At 37.7% G+C, this 27,767-nt stretch overlaps 1 protein-coding gene across 7 annotated transcripts in view; it reads left to right on the top strand.

Annotated features, from left to right (window-relative positions):
* RELN (reelin) overlaps positions 1-27,767 on the top strand; it is a 559,409-nt gene that overhangs the window by 448,043 nt on the left and 83,599 nt on the right. For all 7 annotated transcript variants that reach the window (XM_002751683.6, XM_002751684.6, XM_078343077.1 and 4 more), the window contains 10 exons: positions 5,586-5,743; positions 7,348-7,555; positions 9,040-9,116; positions 14,596-14,754; positions 14,941-15,129; positions 15,813-16,086; positions 20,095-20,235; positions 20,342-20,519; positions 24,247-24,331; positions 25,158-25,340. In XM_002751683.6, the coding sequence (XP_002751729.4) occupies positions 5,586-5,743; positions 7,348-7,555; positions 9,040-9,116; positions 14,596-14,754; positions 14,941-15,129; positions 15,813-16,086; positions 20,095-20,235; positions 20,342-20,519; positions 24,247-24,331; positions 25,158-25,340 (1,652 nt within the window). The remainder of the gene's footprint in view (positions 1-5,585; positions 5,744-7,347; positions 7,556-9,039; positions 9,117-14,595; positions 14,755-14,940; positions 15,130-15,812; positions 16,087-20,094; positions 20,236-20,341; positions 20,520-24,246; positions 24,332-25,157; positions 25,341-27,767) is intronic.

Below are 27,767 nucleotides of genomic sequence, written 5' to 3'. Positions count from 1 at the left end.
AAGAGTTATAAGATGTTATTATATCAGACTTTCACTACACATAGATTTTTAATGATTTAATGCCTCCTTACGTAGACCTAGACAAGCTGAGATATCTTGCAATATAAATGGTCCCTTTAAATTACTCTTAAAACAAATAATAAAACAATAAATTAAAAATCAATTAATGGGAAGAATTAAATCAATGGACTGAGAACATGAAGTGAATTAGTTTCATTAATGGGGCAACAAATTTAACTCTTAGCTTCCTGGCAGCTAAGACAAAGGGAGAAAATATAGGCTCATTTAGTTCTCATTGTTGAGTAATAAAAAAGTAAGCAGACACATTCTGATTTTTTTTAAAGGTATGCTTTTTTCTAGGTTTGGTATTCCAGAATAGATTTATAGTATGTATGCTTATACTAGATAGAGTACGTAATGCAGAGATCAATATTTTTAACTCTATCATTTTACAAAAGATAAGCATTTTTCAAGTAGGCACTTCTTAATTGAATTCTAGAAAACAACATTAATTGTCACTCACGATAACATTAATTGTGACTCAGTCAAGGCATTTCTATTCAGAACTGAGATGGTATAATAAGTCTATTTGTGGTGCTTCCTGATGACATAGTATATGGTTTGAATGCTCATTATTACCATTCAACAATATTTCCAGTTTTCTTTCTCCTTAGAAAAATGGAGGATTATACTTTCCCCATACCCTGCAAAGTTTGGCATGTCTTGTGAATGAAAATGAGATATATGGCTTTAAGAGCACTTGTACATTTTGCCATGTTCCCTGCTCAATGGAAGCTTGTATTAAGGTGAATCTTGTATCTCATTAAGTGTCTACAATAAGCACGCTCCCTTGCCAACCTACACTGGACATATAAAATAAGCAAGAAATAAACTTTTTCTAGGTTAAACCATAGAGATTAAGAGTTGTTTGTTGCCCCAACATAACCTATCTCATTCTGACTTATATGATAAAAGCTTAACAATCTCTGGAAGTGTCTTATTCATAAAGTTCTTAGAGGCCATTCTGTTTGTGACATCTTTCACCTAATTTATCACCAGTTTACTGTGCATCATCTGGCAAGATAAGCTGGTTGTGCTCTCTGCCTCCTTGATACTTAAATGTGCATACCTCAAAAACTTACACCACAGCCTTTGGTAGCCCAGCTTCCTGAATAGGGAAGGAATTTGCTTGGTCAAGGATGTACAAGTTTCCGTGCTTGTCTGCTAAACTTTGAAACATAATCTTTAAACACAAGCTATCTCAAGAAAGTTTGTCAATCAGTGGCTCCAACTCAACTTATAAGTAATTGATTTGCCTTTATAGTCTAGTGTTCTTTGTGGTTTATCAAAATGATATGCATATGCCTTCAAAATTTGTTGTGTAGATTACAGAGTTTATGAGTTTACCACCTTTGATGAAATTAAGAATTTGACTTGCCATATGCTTTAGTTAGGATACAGATCCAGCTACTCTGACAGAGAAACACACAAACACAAGTGCTCAACAAGTTTTCAACAATGTAGAAGTTCATTCTTTCTCATATGCTGGTCCAAAAGTGAGCAGTTCAGAGTTGACAATTTGGCTCTGCCATCCGGAACTTATGACTTCCGTCTCTGGATCCAGAGCAGCTGTTCCAGAACTTATCACTTAACCAGTGGAAGGAAAAGGGAGTCAGGGGCAAACAGATAAATTACTTTTATAAAAAATTCTCCTTACTTTGTGTTTAGATTCCTCAGCAGAGCCTAGGATAATATTTATATAGTTACCTATTGCTATGCAACACACCTCTCCAAAATGTAAGGGCTCAAAACAATAATGATCTCATGGCTTTGTGAGGTTGGCCAGGCAGTTCTTCTGCAATCCTTCCTGGGCTCCATCATGTAGCTGCACTCATTTGATAAGCTGGTAACTGTCTGGGTCAGCTGGACCTTTCTCTCCATGTGGTCTTCATCCCAGTATTTTTCAGTTAGGTGGGCTCCAGTGTTCCAAGAGAGGAAAAGTAACTGCAAAACCTTCTCTCATTTGCCACAACCTTTTGGTCAAAGCAAGTCACAAAGCCAGTCCAGATTCAAAAGGTGGCTAAACAGACTTCTTTTATTTAATAGGAAGTACATAAAAGGTAGAGGAGTGTATTCAGAGGGAAGTGTGATTAAGTGGGAGGTGGTGTTGTGACAGTCTACCATGGTCTGTTGTAGCCCCAATAATTCACATCTTTTCCACATGAAAAATGCATTCACTCTCCTCCCAAGGCTCCCCAAATTTTCATCCCATCACAGCACCAGACACCAGTCCCTGCTTCTATTATCTCCATCAGATTGGGATGTGGCTGTGGGTTCTTGGGTACAGGGATGCGGATGCTTGATTTACAGACCTGCAAAGACAGGTTGTCTACTTTACCCATACCCAACATAAAGCAATCACTGGCCCACTGAAATTCCAGATGTCAGCAAGAGACTTGTTACTAGGCCTCCCTCCTCTAAAAACCATATCCAGGACAAGAATGTTCCAATGATTAAGACAGGTCTGCTTTCTGATAATGGTTCCCTCATCCACTGTTCTTCTCAGCTCTTGGTTATACTCTCCAGGCTTCACCCTCTAAGAACATCTTTCTTTTTCCATAAGAACATATCTGTGTTTGCAGCTACAAACACAGATATATATGTTTGTAACTATGTCATCCTGCTTCCTGCCCATCTCCAGCTATGCAGTCTTTGTACTCCTCACCTCCACCACTGCCTTCCTCCCTCCATACTTTACAAAACTGTGGCCCAACCACAGCTCTTCCAGATAGATCGGTGTAGTGTGCCATGAAGTTGGAGAACATCAAAATGGCACATCATGGCTACAATGACTAAAATATCAGGATACTGGAAGATACCACTATAAAAAATAACGCAATGAGGAGCCAAGGAATACAAATCTTGTTTGATTTCCCTGAAGCCCAATAATAAATTTACAGCTAAAGGAAGATGGAAAGGCATAAGAATGACACAGTGGCTTTGGGGACTCAGAGGAGAAGTTTGGGAGGAAGGTGAGGGATAAATGATTGCACGTTGGGTACAATGTACACTGCTCGGGTGATGAGAACACCATAATAAAACCTCAGAAATCCCTAAAGAACATACCCATGTAACTAAAAACCGCCTGCACCCAAAAACTATTAAATAATAAAATTAAATTTTTTTGCACCCCAAAAAAATTAAATGAGAAAATAAATACACAACTGAATCTGCAGCTGCAGTGTATTTGATGAGGGGTGGAATAACCCAATTGGTAAAGCCGCATGTGAGAAGTAAGAGCAGATTGTTCATAGCATCACAAAGTGAGTCGGTATTTTGAGGCTCCCAATGTATCAATGTTTTCTTAGACCTCAGCTTTTGGAAGACAAAATATTCATCATTAGAATCCAGCTTTATGGTTAATTTGGATACCATCCAGCTTGCCGGTTGGTGGCATTTGTGATGAAGAGTCCTCAACTAAAGAACAGTAAATATGTTTCTACTTTACTCCAAGTAAATGAGCTGTTGTTGCTCCTTCTGCAATATGTTAAACTCAGATATCTCCAAATGCGGTTTGGGAAAGCTGAGAATTCTAAGTGTTAAAGTTGTTAAAATTTGGGGCTATTTTTCCATGAGGCAAATAAGCTTATAATAGTTACAAGATAATTGCTCTTTCAGAAATAAGTCTAAACTGATTTTCTCAAAGGAGCAGTTTGTGCTCATATTAATTCACTGGGCTCTTGCCTACAGAGAACACATTGGTGATGGTGAATATATGTTGGTAAACCTCTCACAGCTCTCAGAGACATCCCCATCCGGGCAGTATGCTTTGTAGCCTGCTCTAGGTACCCTATGTAGAGTGCAAAAAGTGGGTTTCTCTGGGCAGGACTAGAAAAAGTTGCTTAGTATTCTGCAGAATACCCTGCATCTTTGCATGGGACAAGCAGAAACCATTCTAGTTTGAGAGACAGATGCAACGTGGCATTGAATTGTGTAGTGATAGAAGGGTAAAGTGTAGACATCAATTCTCCTGGTCACACAGGCATCCTCCAAACAAAAATGAAAATTGGGGAAGGAAACAAAGAGAAAGAATGATATCTTCTACTTCTTTTTTCTTATCTTGGACATGCAAAACAAAAGGGGATGCTTTTTGAATAGAATAGTCAAACTACACTATGATGTAGTTTTGTTTTGTTTTTTTGAAACAGAGCCTCACTCTGTTGCCAAGACTGGAGTGCAGTGGTGTGATCTCAGCTCACTGCAACCTCCATCTCCCAGGTTCAAGTGATTCCCCCACCTCAGCCTCCCAAGTAGCTGGGATTACAGGTATGACCCACTGTGCCCAGCTAATTTTTATATTTTTAGTAGAGTTGGGGTTTCACCATATTGGGCAGGCTGGTTCCAAACTCATAACCTCAAGTTAATCTTTAAGATTCTTTATCCTTGTGTACTAAGAAGCTGGATTAACTCAAAAGTGTATAAATACTGGCAGCAAAATGAATTGGAATGTAGATATACTAATACATCTTCATCCTTTGAGTGTAGTGGAACTGAGAAGGAAGAGGATTTCCCTGGTATGAAATTATAGGGGTGTGTGTGTGTGTGTGTGTGTTTCCATATGTTGGAAAAGAAATGTATCTAAAACTTGGAAAGCAGTTGGGACAAATTTTAGTTTGGCAACTTCAAAACTATTGTTCTGGGTGATGAAGAACTGCGCAGTAGCCCAGCACACTAGTGTTCCAGGGTTTTGAAGTACTGGGACTAGGTCCTTCTTTTGTTCATTGGCAGTTACAATTGTTGTTCATGATTTGAGGATGAGAGATGAAGAGGAAAGGAGGGAAGGCACAGGTGAATAGAGCTGTTGGTACAGACTTAACTCTTCCCCACCTGAAGCATGTTAATAGCAAATAGCCAGAGTTCCCTTATCTGTCCTAAGAAAGACAGATTGTTTCAAAATTCCCAAACAGCCTTTTCTGCAGATATCCATACAATGAGCATGATAGAAGGGTGAAATATTAATTAAAATAGTGGAATATCCTTCTGGATGTTATTACTAAAAGAGCAGAAGGTGAGAAAATATTTAAACATTTATGCTGAAAAAGAAATCAAGCAGGCACAGTGGCTCACACCTGTAATCCCAGTACTTTGGGAGGCTGAGGCGGGCAGATTAATAAAGCTAGGAGTTTGAGACCAGCCTGGACAACATGGTGAAACCTCATCTCTACTAAAAATACAAAGATTAGTTGGGCGTGATGGCATATGCCTGTAATCCCAGCTACTTAGGAAGCTGAAGCAGGAGAATCTCTTGAACCTGGAAGGCAGAGATTGCAATGAGCCAAGATCATACTATTGCACTCCAGCCTAGGCAACAGAGCAAGATACTATCTCAAAATAATAATAATAATAATAATAAAATAAATTTTGAGAAAGATCTGAGACACCTTATGAAGGTTAAGTGTGCAGTCCACCAGACATGACTTTCAAATAAATATTAAGTCTATAAAGTTTTTCTGAATTTTTCTGTATTCTAATACTTTGATGTGAGATGTTGGTACAAGAAACAGGTGTGTTGTTTTTCCCAACAGCAAGACCAGATTCCGATGGATCCAGGAGAGCAGCTCACAGAAAAATGTGCCTCCATTTGGTTTAGATGGAGTGTACATATCTGAGCCTTGTCCCAGTTACTGCAGTGGCCATGGGGACTGCATTTCAGGAGTGTGTTTCTGTGACCTGGGGTATACTGGTAAGGCTGAATACATGTGTCTGAGGGCTTGCTTGTAAAATAGTTATCTCTAGTTGCCATGTTTCATGTTATACTCTCAAAGAAATAAATTCTGAATTTATTCTTCTTTAAGTCTAGGAATTGTAGGAATTCGTATCCCAGGAACATGAGGTGCTAGGATATTTGTAGCTTTGAGCTGCCCAAAAAAGAAGACATGCTAATATAAACTTCATTTTCTAAAGAGGATTTGTTTATTATTAATGGCATTAATAATTATTATTGCTTGAGGTCCTACTTCATGCCAGACATTGAGGTTCTTTATATTTCATCCCGTTTAATTCTAACTAACTGTCATAGTACTGTAAACCCTATTTATATTTAAGGAAACTGAGGCACAGAGAGGTTTAGTAACCCTCCTGAGATCATTGAGCTGGGAATTGCTGTAGCTGAGCATCAAACCCTGGCAGTCATTCTCCAAAACCCAAACCCAAGCTCTTAACCACATGCTGCATGGCCTCTGTGAGCTCTCTCCATTGCTATCTATAAGAAACATAATTTTATACATTTATAATAAAAATGTATCTTACGAAATGATAAACCCAAGTATACCAAAAGAGTACTTTACAAGAAAAGTATCTCTGACCACAGTGTCCTTTGGATGTTGCTACAAGCAAAGTTGAAAAGAGCTGGTATTAAAGAATAACATTGGAGAAAATATTATCAGCTTCAAAAAATTTTTTAAAATTTTTCCTGGAGACAACTTCAAAAGGCTTCATCCAAGCATTTTAGAACTCCAGCCTTCATCTGGCATATGACCAAAGACAAACATATGTTGTTGCAGGCTTTCTATGGAGAGTGCTGTCACTCACAGTTTCAGGGATTCTGTTTTCTTTTTTCTCTTTTTTTTTTTTTTTGAGTTGGAGTTTTGCTCCTGTTACCCAGGCTGAAGTGCAATGGCACTATCTCGGCTCACTGCAACCTCCGCCTTCTGGGTTCAAGCAATTCTCCTGCCTCTGCCTCTCGAGTAGCTGGGACTACAGGCGTGCACCACCATGCCCAGCTAATTTATATATTTTTAGTAGAGATGGGTTTCACCATGTTGACCCCATCTTGATCTCTTGACCTCGTGATCTACCCACCTTGATGGTCTTGATCCCTTGACCTCCTGATCCACCCGCCTCAGCCTCCCAAAGTGCTGGGATTATAGGTGTGAGCCACCGCACCCAGCCGATTTTTTTTTTTTTTTTTTTTTTTTTTTTTTGAGACTGACTGCCCTTACTGATCCTAGAAGGACAACAAATGAGGAAATTTTATTGTGGATGAAATCTGTTTTCAGTTTACACAAATCCTCAGTAGCAAGAACTATGAAAAGGTATGGTTCCAGTGTCTTCCCAATATCTGTCTCTATCAAAAAATAAAAACTTATTGAGGCAGAATAGTGTTTTTGATGATGGTAATGATTGCTGTCTTTCAGGCCAACAGTTGTGAGATACAAATTTTCGTGTGGCCTCTCCCCTTAATATTAATCCATATGGACGTTCTTCCTTTGCCTGTGTGTTGAATAGACCTTCCCATGTTTAGTGATTCCAACAAAGCGTCTCTCCTATGTATTTCTTTTTCTGAAGCTGCACAAGGAACGTGTGTGTCAAATGTCCCCAATCAAAATGAGATGTTCGACAGGTTTGAGGGGAAGCTCAGCCCCCTATGGTACAAGATAACAGGTGGCCAGGTTGGAACTGGCTGTGGAACACTTAATGATGGCAAATCTCTCTACTTCAATGGCCCTGGGAAAAGGGAAGCCAGAACGGTCCCTCTGGACACCAGGAATATCAGGTAAAAAGTATTTACTGGTACACTTTTTCACAGACATATTATTTACCATATGATGTGGTCTAAACTAACATTTTGTTCTGTTATTGAGAATTTATGCAATAATGTTTCACTATATCGATTCTGATATGTAAAAATGAAGATAACTTTAGCTTTGGAATAAAATAAGTGGTTTCTACAAAAACCATGCTGCAATTCATGAATCCTTGCATAGTCATCACCAAGGCCTGTGTATCTAGGGTATGCCAGCTTGATTTTCTAAAATTTGATGTTATTATGAAAGCCATTTGGTATTATTCTTAGCATGTGCCATGTGAAACAAAGATCTTTCCCACCTTAAATTCTATGTCCAAAAATGATGCGTCCTCATTTATCTGATTTGTATTCACTTATTGAAAACAGTCCCCCAGAAATTTTAAATGCCTACACTGACACCTACTGGTAAAATAAAGAACTGGTTGGTTTTTAAGTTCAAATGAAATGACAGCACACCTGAAATAATAGCACATTGCTTTTTAAAAGAGCAGTTCAATTACTTGAAAGGTAGAAGAAAGAAAATAGAAAAAATTGTTTAAAATTTTTAGACCTCCTCACAAAATCTTGGGTCCTGTGTCATATACTTTCTGCCTTCAATTTTCTTCCCTTTCCATCTGCATTGTTCTCTCAGAGATGTGCCTGTCAAGCAGGTACTCTCGGTCAGTCGCTATGGACTGAGGCATAATTTACATCATACTGACTGAAGGCCCGCTGTGAAAAATTTAGCCAAGTGAGTCTAAATTAGCGACAGGTAATTATCTGACTCTAAACAAATATGGTATTCAACTTCTTACATTAGATTTTTCCTTATCTTGGCTGGATGTGGTGGCTCATACCTGTAATCCCAGCACTTTGGGAGGCTGAGGCCAGTGGATCACTTCAGGTCAGGAGTTTGAGACCAGCAAGGCTGACATGGCGAAACCCTGTGTCTACTAAAACTACAAAAATTAGCCGGGTGTGGTGGTGCACCCCTATAGTTTCAGCTTCTCAGGAAGCTGAGGCCAGAGGATGGCTTGGGCCCAGGAGGCAGAGATTGAAGTGAGTCAAGATTGCACCACTGCACTCCAGCCTGGGTGGCAGAGCGAAAGTTTGTCTCAAATAAAATATCATCATCTTGAGTTTCCAAGGATAGTGTTAACTAGATTTAAGGAATTTCCATTTTAGTAATTCCATTAAATTATATCCGACTGTCATGATGAAATTATGTTAAACTGTTTCCTTTTGTTTAGATTATTACTACAGAATAAAATGAATGATGATATGGGCTTTTTCTAAATGGTTACAGAATTAACTTACTATAATTTATGTAGTTTCTGCTTGTCACATCCCCTTTGAGTTTGAAAGTAGTACTTAATAATTACAGGAGTTTTTTCTAAGGTGTCAAAGCACAAATTGATAAAACTCTTCTCAACTCACTTATTTATAAGTAAACTAAAGTTTTTATTCCCCAGACTCGTTCAATTTTATATACAAATTGGAAGCAAAACTTCAGGCATTGCCTGCATCAAACCAAGAGCTAGAAATGAAGGTAAGCTGCTGTATTTCCCATGGAAATTACAGTTACTACTGGCAGATTAGTCCTTTTTATTTAAGAGATTAGGAAATGTAACAACGGTCTATAAAAGTTTCTATACTGCTTCAGCAAATAGATGACTTGGATAATTACTAGACTGAAAGTACTGAGATATTCAGAAAAAGTCATTAACGCTTTCAGTTAGTGATAACATGGCCAAGATGGAGAGCTGATGAGCACAGCTGTTGGTAGCTCTGTTGACTAATAGGTACAGTTTAAGGAAGTGACATTTAATACATTAAAATTTAAAGGAAATTTTTGTGCATAATTCTTCTGAAAATTATAGATCCATACCCTTATTTGTGTATGACCTATAAAAACAAATCCAGAACAAAATAGAATACAAAGTATCTTCATATCATATAATAGACAGGAGTCTTTGCTCTGTATTGAACTTCTATTTACAAGCTCTATTTTCTGCCCTGTGATGTGAATCTCCCCCAGGATCCTTTTTAGCAATGAGCAACGTTTTCTCAACTAGTCTTGAGCCACTTTCATAAACTCAGTGCTAACCATGTAATTCACATCCCACAGGCATTTCTTAGCCTTTTATTGAAAACTAGTTGTTAAAATGTAAATCTGCTTAAATCCTTGAACAAATCTCTTCCAGTGATGAAAGTAGAGATTCTTTACTTACTCAAGCTGAAGCATCAATTTACATATTTGGAATTAAAATTATGCTATTTTTAGTAAGACTGGGCAGAATGCAGATGGAGTTGCAGTTTAAAAAGAGCACTGTTTCACGTGCCTCAAACACTCAGTAGATGAGTTAAAGGGCCTGGTTTATTCCAATGTACTGTCATGACTAACAGGACTCGGCAAGTGATAGGAGATACATTTCCTTTTCTTGCATTCTTCCAACCTCTCATTCTTATCTGGGAGGCTCTCTCTTTTTGTCTGTTGGAATTAGGCCCTCATCTCTGCAGGCCTTGTTACAGCCTGAAGGTATATTTGATACTCCTTAAAAAGCTAATAAGGAGGAAGGCAGAAACCAAACGAAGTATGTACCTCTTGAGCTGTGTTTCTTATAATTTAATGTGCACCTGAATCATTTGGGAGCCTCGTTAAAATGCAAATTTAGATTTAGCAGGATTGGAGTGGTATGCTTTATAACAAATTATCCCAAAACTAAGTAGCTTAAGACATCAAATATTTGTAGTCTTACAGTTTCTGTGAGTCAGGAATTTGGGAGCAGCTTAGCGAATTGGTTCTGGCTCAGAGTCTCCTGTGAGGTTGCAGTCAAGACAAAAGCCAGGAGGGGTGCAGTCACTGGAAGACCTAGCCAGGGCTAGGTGATCTGCTTCCAAGGTGGCTCACTTACATGGCTGTTGGCAAAAGGCTTCAGTTCTTCTCTGCCTATTGGCAAGAGGTTTCAGTTTCCATTCTGTAGACCTGCCCATAGACTGCTTAAATGTCTCATTATTAAGATTATTATTTTTATTAAATGTAGGCTGGCTTTCCCCAGAGCTAGGGATCTGAGCCTTTTATAACTTTGTTTCCAAAGTTACACACCATTACTTCTACCATATTCTGTTCATTAGAAGCAAGTTACTAAGACTATCCACACTCAAAGGGAGGAGAATTAAGCTCCTCTTTTTTGAAGGGAGGAGTGTCAAAGAATGTGTGGACATATTTTTTAAACCATCACAGGTTATAAAACCTGTGGTGGTGCAGATGCTGGTCTCAGATGATACTTTGAGTTAAAGGCACTAGAAAGGAATAGCCATTTAGAGTTTATCTCATGATGCTTTATTTCTAGTATTATCTAACTTCTGATTAGGTTACCCCCAAATAACTAAATAACCTCCATCTCAGTCTGTCTCTCTCTCTCTCATCTTACTAAATGTAAGCCATATTAATACTAATTAGTAGCCACAAGAAAACCTGAATTTTTTATTGCATTTTAGGTTTTGGGGTACATGTGAAGAACATGCAAGATTGTTGCATAGGTACACACATGGCAGTGTGATTTGCTGCCTTCCTCCCCATCACCTATATCTGGGATTTCTCCCCTTGCTGTCTCTCCCCAACTCCCCACCCCCCACTGTCCGCCTATTTCCCCCTGACAGACCCCAGGGTGTGATGCCCCCCTCTCTGTGTCCATGTGTTCTCATTGTTCAACACCCACCTATGAGTGAGAACATGCAGTGTTTGATTTTCTGTTCTTGTGTCAGTTTGCTGAGAATGATGGTTTCCAGGTTCATCCATGTCCCTACAAAGGACACGAACTCGTCGTTTTCGATGGCTGCATAGTATTCCATGATGTATATGTGCCACATTTTCCCTGTCTGGTCTATCATCCATGGGCATTTGGGTTGGTTCCAGGTCTTTGCTATTGCAAACAGTGCTGCAATGAACATTCGTGTGCATGTGTCCTTATAGTAGAACGATTTATAGTACTTAGGATATATACCCAGTAATGGGATTGCTGGGTCAAATGGAATTTCTATTTCTAGGTCCCTGAGGAATCGCCACACCGTCTTCCACAATGGTTGAACTAATATACACTCCCACCAATCATGTAAACGTGTTCCTATTTCTCCACATCCTCTCCAGCATCTGTTGTCTCCAGATTTTTTAATGATTGCCATTCTAACTGGCATGAGATGGTATCTCAATGTAGTTTTGATTTGCATTTCTCTAATGACCAGTGATAATGAGCATTTTTTCATATGTTTGTTGGCCTCATGTATGTCTTCTTTTGTAAGTGTCTGTTCATATCCTTTGCCCACTTTTGAATGGGCTTGTTTTTTCTTGTAAATCTGTTTTAGTTCTTCGTGAAACCCTGAATTTTGAAGTGTCTGCACCCTCAGACATCCAACAGCACACTAAAAAGTGCATAGGATGTATCTTGAGCAACATCAGAGGCTGGAGACTAGAGCTTATGCCACACATTCCTCAACTTGGCTGGAATAAAGACAAGAAACAGCCTCACTTCCATTTTCTTCATGAACTTTGGTGTGACTGTCCCCTTCCCAACACGGGGGTCAACAGAAGCTCTGACCCTCATTCCCATACCTGTCTGCAGCATGCTATCTCCCCGAAGAGTTCTGTTTTTTGAACATATTTTCATCTTCTTATTTTGTCTGATGAGTTCTTTTATTGTAAATACAGTAGGTTTGATTCTCTTGAGATTTCTAATTTTAGAATATTTTAGTCATTTTTATTCCTGGCATCATCTTTGTCAGATATAGTGACAATAATTCCATGTGCAATTAATTAGCCATAAACAGCATTCTTTTAGCACTGCACTTTATTGTAATATTTTTGAAACTAAAATAATTCTCCAACATGATAAAAGGTTGAGAAGTTCTAGTTAGTAAAAGATAAAAGTAAAGAATAGGGAAATAAAAAGGTTGTATATGCCAAAAATGATCTATAATTTTCCAAAAGAGTTAGAATTTGCCAGGTACAGGGGCTTACGCCTTTAATCCCAGTACTTTGGGAGGGTGAGGCAGGCAGATTGCTTGAGCCGAGGAATTTGAGACCAGCCTGAGCCACTGTTTACAAAAGCAAAGACCTGAAACCAACCCAAATGCCCATCAATGGTAGACTGGACAAGGAAAATGTGGCACATATACACCATGAAATACTAGGCGGCCATAAAAAATGATGAGTTTGTGTCCTTTGTAAGAACATGGATGAATGTGGAAACCATCATTCTCAGCAAACTGACACAAGAACAGAAAAACAAACACCACATGTTCTCACTCATAGGCAGGTGCTGAACAATGAGAGCACCTGGATACAGGGAGGGGAGCATCACACACGGGGGTCTGTTGTGGGGATAACATGGGGAGAAATGCCAGATGTGGGTGACAGGGGGATGGAGGCAGCAAACCACATTGCCATGTATGTACCTATGCGACAATCCTGTTCTGCAGATGTACTCCAGAACCTAAAGTGCAATTTAAAAAAAAAAAAGCACTTTGGGAGGCTGAGGCGGGTGGATCATGAGGTCAAGAGATTGAGAGCATCCTAGTCAACATGGTGAAACCCCGTCTCTACTAAAAGTACAAAAAATTAGCTGGGCATGGTGGTGCGTGCCTGTAATCCCAGCTACTCAGGAGGCTGAGGCAGGAGAATTGCCTGAACCCAGGAGGCGGAGGTTGCGGTGAGCTGAGATCGCACCATTGTACTCCAGCCTGGGTAACAAGAGCAAAACTCTGTCTCAAAAAAAAAGAAATATATATATTCATATATGAATATATGAGAGACCAGCCTGAGCAACATGGAGAAACCCTGTCTCTACAAAAATTAACTGAGCGAGATGGCACACACTTGTAGTCCCAGCTACTTGGGAGGCTAAGGTGGGAAGGGAAGATCTCTGGAGCCCAGGGAGGCAGAGGTTGCAGCGAGCTGTAATTGTGCCACTGCACTCCAGCCTGGGTGACAGAGTGAGAACTTGTCTCAAGAAAAATATAATAAAAATAACTTTACCGAGCATAATTTCTATGAATACTCAAAAAGTACTTCAGTATCCCTAGTTGTAATTATGAATATGCAGTGCCAGTCTTAGGAAAATTATGGAATAGGCAATTAGATCAATAAATACCCTACCACTCTACTCACTTCCACTAACTGTGGTGTAAAGGTTGGCACAGTCTTAATACAGACACTGATTTATTCCTGGTAATACATACACACACATATATACATAATTGATTTCCAGTTTCATCCTTAGCAACTTGTTTCTTTCCTTCAACATTACCCTTTCTCTGCATCCTCTTTTAGATGGAACATGAGGTCCTTTACACTTTAATCTGCAGTTCCCTGGATCATATCACCCTAGTGACAGTGGAGGGGCATGGATGGATGGGGCAAGAAAAGGGGAAAAGGTGACACTGAGAAATGAAAGTCAGACTAACATTGGAGAGGCGTGAGTCTTTCTGCTTTGCCAGTTAATAATTTGGTTTCACTTAGGCTTCACTGACCAAGGTCTGACAAAGTGTGAAGTGCTGGTAAAAAGATCTTTCTGCCTAATGGAATTTCAGGCCAGGCAGTGCATACTGTCTAGTGCTTCAGGCAAAGAGCTACTTGATTTTTTGCCAGAGAAATTGAGATATTTCTTCTGAGTATACAATAATGATACGAGACTTTGTAATGTTCAGAACAGAATCTAAAATTCAAATACATGATCTGGAGCGGGTTTTTATGTTCCTCTTTCCAACTTACTCATCATTCATATAAAGCTGAGTAGTCTTTATAAGAGCTTATGTATTTTTTCCTTCATTTCCCGGGAGTCACTGCATTAGAGACTGTCAAAAAATTGATGAGCCTTCGGGTCCACTAATTCATTCCTAGGAAGTTACACAAATGTGCCATTATTCTAGAAGATGCAATTTGAGGTTGCTGCAGTCACACCATTTCAGAAATACTGTTCCTTCCCTCTAGGAAGGTATCGAAGTAACTGGATTTATATCTTTTAACTCAGGGCTTATCGTTCAGTATTCAAATGACAATGGGATACTCTGGCATTTGCTTCGAGAGTTGGACTTCATGTCCTTCCTGGACCCACAGATCATTTCCATTGACCTGCCACAGGAGGCAAAGACACCTGCAACAGCTTTTCGATGGTGGCAGCCACAACATGGTAACTTACTGCTCACTCCAACTTTCTGGTAGCTTTTAGGTTGTACACTATCCATACCCATTTTGCATTATGTGTTTCTTAATTTGCTGTTAATTTCTAGACAATTTGATTTAAAATTAGTCATAAAGATATTCATATTGCTATGTAACAAACCTTCTCTAACTGCCTTTATTCATCTGATTGCAGGGAAGCATTCAGCCCAGTGGGCTTTGGATGACATTCTTATAGGAATGAATGACAGCTCTCAAACTGGATTTCAAGACAAATTTGATGGCTCTTTAGATTTGCAAGCCAACTGGTATCGAATCCAAGGAGGTCAAGTTGATATTGACTGTCTCTCTATGGATACTGCTCTGATATTCACTGAAAACATAGGTATACGTTATCACCAGATAAAGGGAGAATATTTTATTAACTAGAGAACTAAATTAACTAAAATTCAGGAGAAAACTTTCTAATGCTATGCTGACTACCCATGCTGAGGGCGGCTCTCAGGGAAGAAAAGAAGTTTTATTGTCTTAAGATAACTTGGTGACACTAGTGACTTGGTTTTTGTTGGAACTGTCTTTTACAGAACATGAATGATATGAGTAAGGTTTCTTAAAAGAAGAGCAAAAAAAAAAAATCTATGAGAAGACATTCCTATGTTTCATAGCTCATAGACTTAAGAGTCTATGTTTTAAAAAAAGACGTTTGAAGTGATAGATATCCTAATTACCCTAATTTGATCATTACATATTGTATAAATCTATAAAAATATCACATGTAACCCCCAAAATATTTACAACTGTAATATATCAGTATTTTAAATACACTATGTTTGCCCTTTCCAAGGTGATAATGCTTGTTAAGTTAGCAGCCTTCCATATTTCCAAATCTATAATAACCAAATAAAAACAGAAAATATTAAGAAGAAAATTCAAAGCACATAGGGACTTAAAGATAAGCCATGATTTTTGTTTGCTATCGAAATGTTTATTATAAGCATAAACACCAAATAAGAAAAGAACACAACTGCATGCTACCATTACACTTTTTTTTTTTTTTTTTTTTTTCAGGAAAACCTCGTTATGCTGAGACCTGGGATTTTCATGTGTCAGCATCTACCTTTTTGCAGTTTGAAATGAGCATGGGCTGTAGCAAGCCCTTCAGCAACTCCCACAGTGTACAGCTCCAGTATTCTCTGAACAATGGCAAGGACTGGCATCTTGTCACTGAAGAGTGTGTTCCTCCAACCATTGGCTGTCTGCACTATACAGAAAGTTCAATTTACACCTCAGAAAGATTCCAGAATTGGAAGCGGATCACTGTCTACCTTCCACTCTCCAGCATGTGAGAATTGTCATTTGGCTACATGTCAGAATGTTGGGTGCCTGTCAATTAATTTGAAAATAATTGTGATTCGACTTAGGGATTCTATTATTCTTTCATGATAATTATGCATGGAAGTGCCAGGAAGAAAAAAAGTATGAGGTTCTTTGGGTTGCAAGTTTTAAATGTGGCTAGAGGGCCCCAAAAGTTTTATGAGGCTGAAAAACTTTTCTGTTTTTTGACAACATAAAGGCTGCCCACCAGATTTTGTTTTTAAGCTTTTGTAAAAATAAGTCTCTGCCGATAAACCAGACTGACACTTATTCACAGTAAGCAGTACGTGAAATTGCCACATATAGGAGAGCACCCTTAGTTTTTTTTTCATCTTGATATCACAATGTGAACAAAATGTTGCTTCCTTTGGATTGCACATATTGTTTTGCATCTGTCTTCCCCTCCCCAGCATTTCAGATCACATTCAAGAGTTGTACTGATTTACAGCAGGCTCCCACTTTTGTGGTGAAGCCATTTGGATCATTGGAGGATGTTTCCAGGAACTAATGGGTACTGTGGTAATCACTTAGAGGCTGTACCTCCTGGGACTGCTTCCCCCAGGTCCCTGCCTCTCCCTTGCTGTGCTCTGTTCTGAATGGCAGGTTGTATTTCCCAGCCTCCTACATCTGCTGCCAGATACTGGCAAGAGAATGGAAGGGAGAAATAAAGGATAAATCAGGATATTCCTCCCCTTTCTTTCTGCCTCAAGTGCATGTAGGCCAACTTCTGTGTCTCCAGCTCCCCTAGGTGGCCCTCCAAGTGACCCTGGTCCCTAGGCACCAGCAATAGCATTTCCTCCCTGTGTCCCTCCAGGGATATAGTACTCATAGTACATGGCTTCTTAACTTGCTGAACTCTTGTTTCCTTACTGCTTCTACTGGCTTCTCTGCTCTACCACTTACTACACATCCAATTCCTTGCATTAATTTCTATGTTAAGTATGTATAGTGGTTTCTGTTTTCCTGGTTCAACTATGATTCAGACATGTACAACCAAGTGGCAAGGGAAAATTCAGGAAACCAAAATATTTTAGTATTTAGCCTAAAATAGTTTCCTATGACTGCCAAAGCTTTAAATAATACTTACTTATAGCTCGTGTATTCATTTTTTTTAATTCAACAAACACTTATTGAATATCTACTGTGTTTTAAGCACTCTGATACTAAATGAATAAGCTGATGCCAGGATCCAAATATATTAAAGTCATGCATCACTTAACGATGGTGATACGTTCTGAGAAATGCATTGTTAGGCAATTTCATCATTGTGTGAACATCATAGAGTGAACTTACATAAATCTTCATGGTTTAGCCCATTAAACACCTAGGCTGTATGATAGAGCCTATTACTCCTCAGCTACAAAGCTGTATAGCATGTTACTATACTAAATAGTGTAGGCAATGGTAACATAATTCTAAGTATTTATATATCTAAACATAGGAATGGTGCAATAAAAATATGATATAAAGGGTTTAAAAATGGTACACCTGTATAGGGCACTTCCCATAAACAGAGCTTACAAGTCTGGAAGCTACTCTAGGTGAGTCAGTGAGTGAATGGTGAGTGAATGTGAAGGCCTAGAACATGACTGTCCACTAGTGTAGACTTCATAAACACTACGCATTTAGGCTCCACCAAATTTCCAAAAGAGTATTTTTCTTTCTTCAATGATAAATTCACCTTACTATAACTTTTTATTTTATAAACTTTTTTTAAACTTTTGAACTCTTTCGTGATAACACTTAAAACACAAGCACATTGTACAGCTGTACAAAAATGTTTTCTTTCTATCCTTATTCTATAAGCTTTTAGTATTTTCAGAACTTTTTTTAACTTTTAAAACTTTGTTCTTAAAAACTAAGACACAAAAACACACATTATTAGCCTTGGCATACACAAGGTCAGAATCATCAAGATGCCAGTTAGCAATAGGAGTTTTTTTAGCTCCATTATAATCTTAAGGGACCACTGTCATATACGCAGTCCATCATTGACAGAAGCATCATTATGCAGCACATCACTGTATTTAAGATAACAAACCTCTAAGCAGCTGTTTATGGTATAAGATAATAACAGAGGAAGTACTCAGAGTTTTTATTGAAAGGCAGGAGGATACTATCTAACTCATTTTGGGAGACCTTGAGGGAGCTTTCTGAAGGAGTTGATGTTTCAGCCGACTCTGAGTAGCCCTTATCCAGGAGAAGAGGGGAGCGAGAAAGCATTTGTGCTGTCATAAGCCAAAACAAAATCCAGAAGACCAGAAAAAAACATGAGTGGATGGGGAAATTCAAGGGTTCAGTGTTGCCAGAATATAATTGCGAGGTAAGAAGTAAGGGGTCTGGAGCCAGGAAAGAGAGAAGACAGTGGAGGAGCCATGTATGTCATCCTAAGTAGTTTGGTCTGAACAGTGCATGTGTGTGGGAACCACTGAAGGATGTTAAACAGTGGTGCTATGATTAGATTTCCATGTTAAAGCTCCATGCTGACAGCTGTGTCACATCAAACTTGTGTAGGGGAAACAATACTACTTAGAATCGTGCTACTGAAATTCTAACTTCAAGTAGACCATGTTCCACATTCCACATAACAGACTAACAGACTTCTATGCAAACTGTTCCTAAGTGAGGGGCTAATACTGTTGTTTGGTAAGGCTGCTTCTATTTCTGGATAAAGCAGTCTTGTGACCTGAAACACTACAAATAATAGATTGCAAATAAATAGAAAATATGAGAATGCATCACATCATTCTAGACCTCAGCTTTACAGAGCCAGAACCTCGAGAACCAAATATAGTGCAGAAGTATCAAGGGCTTCCATTGATTCTTAGAAACCATTCTGGGACAATAGAATAGAGATCTTACTGCCAGAACTTGGTAAGATTCCAACTTTTCCTCATGTTTATCACCTTCAATCCCTCCCAGTACTAAATAGCAATAAAAGTCTGAAAGCTTTCCATGGTGTATATGTGCCACGTTTTCTTTATCCAGTCTATCATTGATGGGCATTTGGGTTGGTTCCAAGTCTTTGCTATTGTAAACTATGCAGCAATAAAAAAGGATTAGTTCATGTCCTTTGCAGGGACATGGATGAAGCTGGAAACTATCATTCTCAGCAAATTAACACAGGAACAGAAAATCAAACACCACACATTCTCACTCATAAGCAGGAGTTGAACAATGAGGACACATGGACATAGGGGAGGGGAACATCACATACCGGGAGCTGTTTGGGGGTAGGGGTTAGGGGAGGGATAGCATTAGGAGAAATAATATAGATGACTGGTTGATGGATGCAACAAACCCTGTGGCACATATATACCTGTGGAACAAAACTGCATGTTCTGCACATGTATCCCAGAACTTAAAATATAATAAAAAAAAAGAACTTAATGTATAATAAAAAAACGTAAAGTATAATAAAAATTATTATACTATAATAATTACTGTTAATTATTAAAAATTATACTATATAATTATACTATATTAAACTTACAGTATAATTAAAATTATTATACTATATAATTATTAAATATACTATATAATTAAAATTATATATTATACTATATAATTAATTTAAAATTATACTATATAAACTTAAAGTATAATAAAAACTTAAAGTTTAATAAAAAAAGAAAATAGCAATAATAACAACAAAAATAAGCAGAGTCTGAAAGCAAAAACTAAAATTCTGCTTGTATTTCAAAAACAAAATAAATGGACAGTTCAAAATAACCTTTCCATCTCACACATGTGTTTATGGAATCTTATATGAAAAAAATAGAATGTTTTCTACCCTCCTATTTATGGGTCCAGAGAAAACAGCATTTCCTACTACTTAGTAGGAAAATAAAGTGTATCAAGGAAGAGAGAACTGGCCTCTGGAGGAAGTTACTTTAAAGAGAAAGGGGAATTAATATAAATGTCCTTGTGCTTTCAAGGGTGCTTGTCAAACCAATGGTGTGTTTTCTTTGGTTAGTTCTCCCAGGACCCGGTTCAGATGGATTCAGGCCAACTACAGTGTGGGGGCCGATTCCTGGGCGATTGATAATGTTATACTGGCCTCAGGGTGCCCTTGGATGTGCTCAGGACGAGGGATTTGTGATGCTGGACGCTGTGTGTAAGTTAGTAAAGCTGGAAGTTTCTTTCTTTGCAATGCCAAAATAAAAATGGCTTGTTGAACTTATGACAAATAATGTCTTTTCTCCACTCCTTCTTTTTCTTAGGTGTGACCGGGGCTTTGGTGGACCCTATTGTGTTCCTGTTGTTCCTCTGCCCTCGATTCTTAAAGATGATTTCAATGGGAACTTGCATCCTGACCTTTGGCCTGAAGTATATGGTGCAGAGAGGGGGAATCTGAATGGTGAAACTATCAAATCTGGAACATCTCTCATTTTTAAAGGGGTCAGATAAGATTCTCCTTCCCAACATTACTACCAACATTCTCTTCTTCAGTCACTGCTCAACACAAATGTATTTCTGAATCTCTTCAAATGACATAATATTTAATACATAGTTCCTGACTTTTTGCCCAAATCGTGTTTCCTCTTCTGAGTGCAATCATTTTTTCATGATCACTTGTGTATAAAATTTTTCCTCTGCTTTGGAGATCAGACCTTCCTTACTTTCTGCTGGAATTACATATATAAATTTTTATATATATAATTTTTGGAATGTAGATTTCTATAATCTAACATTTTATGTTACTAAATATTATTTAACTTGGACTATTTTCTAAATGACTTGATGAAAGGTCTTTAGTTTTACTTTTCTTTTTTTTTTCTGCCAATAGAACCATTTGGTGACTTTAAGAAAACCAAATATTTAAGTGAAGTAAAATAGCATTCTCAAACATTGTTAGTATCTTTTTGTATTTCAGCCTAGATGTCTGATTAGAGAGATGTTAAGCAATTTTGTGAAACTCTGTGCTAAGCTGGCACATCTTCATATGTGAATACATGCCACATCCCATCTCTCTCAGCATGGGGAAATTGACTAATCTAGGTGTGCAAATGAAATCTTTGACAAAAATCTGCATGGGTTTCTATACAACCCTAATGATTAACATCTAATACCTAGAAAATTAGATAACCTGGAACTTTTTCAATTATAGTTAATAGATACCAGTTATCATCCTTGTTTGAATCCAAATTTTTCTCAAGTTTTGGATAAGAAGAAAATGCACAGGGCCTCAGAGAGATTTACAAGTCCCTGAGAGTTTTGAGGGACTGGAGAAATAGAGGTAGAACATTTCAGAGTGGAAACTCCTGATTCGGGAGTTTTCGTTTTGTTTTGTTTTGTCTTATCTTATCTAAGACATTAGTTCTCATTACCATTAGCTCACACCTGACGCATTTGAAGCATTTGACAAAACTGAAAAGCAGAAGTCTTGTAACTTTTTATGATTGAAACATCTGTATCTGATAATTTTTTAAGCAGTAGAATTAACCTGGTCTTTTTATCCTATAAACAAAAGATGCATAGTGTTTTATATTTTTGCCTTTAGCCATCCAAATGCAAGAGCAGCCAAGCATTATATGTGTTAGACATATTATCTATCAGCTCTGCAAGATGTAGAGAGGACTCAGCATGTGCCATTCAGTAGGTTGCATTTTGACCTGGAAAGGCATTCTTTCGTGAAAAAGGAAATGATAGTCTCTTTTTAATGTTTATAGATTCAGGAATACTATCCACTATTAAAATAGCTTGTTCATTACCAAAGAATTTCTCACATTTACACAAATGGATCACTGAACCTGAAAAAGGATGAGAAAAGAAACATATCTGTGTGAACTAGAATATATGTGGCAGCAGGGTTTGACAGTTCTCCTGTATAATATCAATATCAAATGCTAACCTATAAACAAATTTTACAAATATAAAAGAAAGATACTTCCAGATTACAGATCATGACTGATTGCAACAAAATTGCTCATACAAAATGCAGTGTAAAATAGGACCTTTTATGAGTAACTTGTATTGACCCATGGGAACAATTTTATAGTTGTATTCATAATCAAGGGAAAAGAGTAATCATATTTCTATATTTTGATGTTATCAAGGAATATTTATTAGCTGAATCTCTCAACTATCTACCTCAAAACTTTTTCTTTTTTTTGAGACGGAGTTTCGCTCCTGTTACCCAGCGATCTCGGCTCACCATAACCTCCGCCTCCTAGGTTCAGGCAATTCTGCCTCAGCCTCCTGAGTAGCTGGGATTACAGGCACGTGCCACCATGCCCAGCTGATTTTTTGTATTTTTAGTAGAGACGGGGTTTCACCATTAACCAGGATGGTCTCAATCTCTTGACCTCGTGATCCACCCACCTCAGCCTTTCAAAGTGCTGGGATTACAGGTGTAAGCCACCACACCCGGCCCAGCTTTTTCATTACAATCTGAAGAAGGGACCTTTCCTCTCAAACTCAGCTTCCACATGACATTGAGCTGTAAAAGAATGCAATACTTAGCCAGGCACAGTGGTGCATATCTATAGTCCCAGCTACAGTCAGGACTGAGGTGGGAGGATCATTTGAGGAGTTTGAGTCTCTAGTGAGCTATGATTACACTTATATATAGCCACTGGGCAACAGAGCAAGACTCTGTCTCTTAAAAAAAAAATCCAAGACTTTAAGCAAGTGTGTAAGGAAAAGGGTAGACATTAAGACTTGAGGAAGCTAAGAAGACACATGGGTTAGGTATCGTGGACTGAGCAGAGCAGTGAGTCACTAGGCATAAAAGAAAAAACTAAGACTGGAAATATAAGGTTCTTACATGGCAATCTGTCCTGGAAGTATAAATCTATGCTTTGTGAAGTTATGAGATGGGAATAAATGCAGTTGCATTTCCATTACAATATGAAGTAATTCTCAAATTCTACATTTGGCATTATCTGGATTTTTTTTCTCCCAAAGCCAAAAGATAGTTTAATAAACAAAACACTGGTATCTTATAAAGGATAGACATTTTACAATCTGACATATCTGGGTTCACCTTTATAAACTATGTAATCTTGAGATGGTTACTTTCCCTCACTGAGTTTTAGTTTTCTCATCTGCAACATGAGAATAACATTTTTCTCTTAGTAGTGCTAGGTGCTTTAAATGTGTAAAATGTCTATCTTAGCACCCAGCATGTATACACACTCAATATATGGTTACTATTGTGGAATTTACTTAAATTTTTTTCAGCTATTGAGGAATGTAATCTATAATATATATATATATATATGGTGAAGAAGAGGCAAAATGTGCTCTTTTAGCTAAAATTACATTTGGCATTTGTTAGTTGATGAGAAATGAGTTGACAGTGTCCACTTATTATCACACAGCCATACATTACTGAAAAGTGACTTCTTTCAGAAGTTGTAGCTGAAAAACTAAAAGATCTGTTTGGACCTTAGGCTATTTGCATAGTGAAATTCTGTTTTACTGACTGTCACTTCAGCCCTATGTATCCATGAAGAAAAGAACCTTTCGAGCTGTCAATCCTAAGCAACCAAAAATAGTTAAATTAGCAGAAAAAATTACTAAAGCTAATGTGATCTCGTTCCTTGTTCATTGACTTCTCTGCATGAATGCTTGCAGCCTGAGCGTCGGGACTTGCCTTAGTTATGCCTTATTTAACTTGATCAGCTGGGGGATGTTGTTGTCACCCTGAATGAGAGCCCCTGTGGCTGTCGGAGTGAGCAAAGTGGTACTAAGTTTCTAAGACTCCTTGGAACCCTGAGAAAGTTACCTATTATTTCCCATCTTCCAGCAGGAGCACTTGGCACATTTTCCATCTGCTTCCTCATTATTCCTCTCATAACATGCTGTGATCAAAGGAGGCCATTTTTTAAAAGGCCTGTAGATATGTAATGCTATCATTTTTGTACCGCTTCTTAGAAGAGTCACAGGAAAGTATGATGTAGAGTTGAGGCAATGAAACTGTGTCATTCAGGCACAGGATATGAAGGTCATTAAGAGAGGGGAAACAAAGATCATCCCATTTTTCCTTTTTAACTGGACAAAATTTGCTTCTTGATCATTACATGTATTTATTACTTAACTAATGCAAGTTAAGTGTATAAAATCAAGGGATACAATTTTGCGAGTGAAAAAAGTTGCTTACTATATATGTTTTAATTTTCAGGAAGGACTAAGGATGCTTATTTCAAGAGATCTAGATTGTACAAATACAATGTATGTCCAGTTTTCACTTAGATTTATAGCAAAAGGTAAGCCATTTCTATGAGTATGAATTTATTATTTTCCTTCAAGAGAATTCTCCCCTGTACAATTCCTCTTCCACAAAGAAATCACAGATTTAAGGCCCATAAGTTTTGTTGTATAAAAGAGCTAACATAAATTAATTAGTATAGATAAATGTTTATAAATGTTTTCCTTTAATGTAAGTTTATCTTAATATAAGGGCAAAAAAACTACTGATTTTAAATAATTTCATGTAGCTGTAATCAGAGTAGTTCTATGGTAGTTAAATTTATCATGTCCCTGAGTCTTTCCACCACTACTTTCTAAGTAAAAGAATTTTAAATTTTAAAATGTTTAACATATGAAAATTTTAGACTTTCTTTTACAGATGTGAATCCCAAAAAACGTCTATTCTTAGTCATTCTGACTTTTCGTATTAACTAAATAATTTCCTTGAACAAATTTATTGTGGATATAATATATATTCAAGTAGTTTTTCTGTTTGTATCCTGAGATTTAAATGTTTGACCCTTTGTAAAATTGTGATGACTGTAGAATCAAAATGTTTTGATATAATGTTTCCTAAATACAGAAAGATGCATGTGCATAACTGAGAGAGAAAGGTAGGTATTATTGTGTGTAAATCCAATATTTGGTATGTATTTTGAGATATATTCATACAGAAAGCCCAACCTGTCATCACCTTAAGTTGCTTCTGGAGCATTTGGACTATAAAGCCTCTGTGTAAACATAAGTTCAGTTACACATTGATGCCTAAAGATTCAGTTCAGAGCATACCATTTCCCTGTTTTTATCACAGTATGTTTTATCCCTGTGTTATCTTCTTCCTAGGTACCCCAGAGAGATCTCACTCTATTCTATTACAATTCTCCATCAATGGAGGAATCACTTGGCACCTGATGGATGAATTTTACTTTCCTCAAACAACCAATATACTTTTCATTAATGTTCCCTTGCCATACACTGCCCAAACCAATGCTACAAGATTCAGACTCTGGCAACCTTATAATAACGGTAAAAATGCATAAATGTGATCAAAACTGACAGTGGCATGTTTACACATTTGTTTCTAATATGTGGAAGAAGCGTTTGTCAACTAAGCAGCTTAGCTGTCCACAGCACACACATTTTACATGCTTCACTTTTGACCAGTGAATTAGTCGATTTCCATACTACTGATAAATATATACCCGAGACTGGGAAGAAAAAGAGGTTTAATTGGACTTACAGTTCCACAAGGATGGGGAGGCCTCAATATCATGGTGGGAAGCAAAAGGCACGTCTTACATGGCAGCAGCAAGAGAAAATGAGGAAGATATAAAAGCGGAAAGCCCTGATAAACCCATCAGATCTCGTGAGACTTACTCACTACCACAAGAACAGTATGGGGGAAATTGCTCTCATGATTCAGATTATCTCCCACCTGGTCCCTCCTATTAACACCTGGGAATTATGGGAGTATAATTCAAGATGAGATTTGGATAGGGATACAGAGCCAAACTGTATCAACAAATCTCAATAAACATTTAAATATTTAACATATATATGTATATATAATCTTTTCATATTACTAGTAGGTTCTCCTGTTCATGTTTTATGCAGAAAGCCCAACCTGTCATCACCTTAAGTTGCTTCTGGAGCATTTGGACTATAAAGCCTCTGTGTAAACCTAAGTTCACTTATGCAGAACTAAAGTTTTTTAAAAATAATCCAGAATTATCATTAGGCACTCATCAATTATAAGGACATTGTTGTTGCCTGTATTTGGAAATACATAGTTCTTCTGAGTGAGGTGTTTCATTAGTGAACTAGAGCAACACTATAGCAAAATGCCATGACAAAGTGAGAGGGACTTAGACCAAGCAGATAGTGCCATAGATAAAATATTCTTATCACATACACTTGCTTCAGTGATAAGTTAAAGTGAATGTATAATTTAATAGCATTTCAAATGGTTACAGAAAATGATTCTACAAATTGGTAATGTTTTATTGCTTCCTATATTTCTATTAACTGCTGATTATAAAGGACCAGACTTTACCAAGTCATGCATATAAGCACCTAAATAAGCATGGAGATGCCACATTAAGCAGCAGATTCTTTGTACAGGTAACACAAAAATGGAAAAGGCAAAGATTCTTCCATCTCTAAAATTTAACCTATCTCCTTAACATTTAATAGGTTAACAATAAAACATAAAAATTTTAACTCATTGTAAAACAGATATGTATACATACATCTTATCACTGAATAAAAGTCCAAAAAAGAAATGCGCCAGGCATGGTGGCTCACAACTGTAATCCCAGCACTTTGAGAGGCTGAGGCAGGTGGATCACCTGAAGTCAGGAGATCGAGAGCAGCCTGGCCAACATGGTGAAACCCCATCTCTACAAAAATACAAAAAGTTAGCTGGGCATGGTGGCACACACTGTAATCTCAGCTACTCAGGAGACTGAGGCAGAAAAGTCACTTGAACCTGGGAGACAGAGGTTGGAGTGAGCCAAGATAGAGATACTGTACTCCAGCCTGGGTGAGAGAGGGATTGCTGTCTTCTTACTACGTTTGGAATGCTTACCTAATTTTTTTTTATTGATTCCACCAACCACTTTCCAAACAAGAAAAGGAAAGGATGCTACTAGAATTAGAACACTAGTAGGATTAGAGATAAAGACCTGTGATTTCATTCAAAGCATCAGGTTTTTCTACAGGCTCCCGTTTACAGATCCTTTTTTATATTTTGTAAGAATTGTACTAAAGAAGAAATCAGTGAAGAAGCAACCTAGGGAATATTGACGTTCCTGCTTAGCATGGACTTACCACCTTGTTTCAAGGTCAATCCGAACAGTGCTTTACAAAAGCAGCCTGGCTTTTGCCATTCTTACCTACTCTTACATTTCTTAAACACCTGGTCAAATCACTGACTCAAATCCTCTAGCAGTATAAAGAGTGATTTCCCTAGTTTCCTATATATTCCCATGGTAAAGAAGGCTTGAAAAACATGGAGAAAACACAGAGTATTATTGATTATGGAATATTTTTCTTCTGTGTTAAATAAATAAATAAATACAGTTATGTATCAGGGCATTCTCTTTTTTTAATTATTGCATTTCAGGGCATTCTTTTAATGGCCATAGTCCTTCAGCCTGACTGAAGTATGTTTCTAAATCATAGGTTGACCCTAGAAAGTCATGAATTGCTCCTTGAATAGACTGGTTAGTGTATCTTGGTTCTAAGTCCACTAACAGACCACCTATTCTCACAGATTGCATGTCTCACAGATTCCCTTAAACCACTAAACACAGCTCAAAACCCACTCTTGCCAGGGGAGGGTTCATAGCACTGCTATCATTGGAAGGACAGCATGTTTTCACATTCATTATATGCAAAGCATTGTCACAGCTTTCTGATATTAGCAAGGCAGTTCTGTGCTATACCAATTTA

This window comes from Callithrix jacchus, chromosome 11 (assembly GCF_049354715.1).
Source record: "Callithrix jacchus isolate 240 chromosome 11, calJac240_pri, whole genome shotgun sequence".
NCBI lineage: Eukaryota > Metazoa > Chordata > Mammalia > Primates > Cebidae > Callithrix > Callithrix jacchus.
This window is presented reverse-complemented; position numbering and strand designations above follow the sequence as displayed.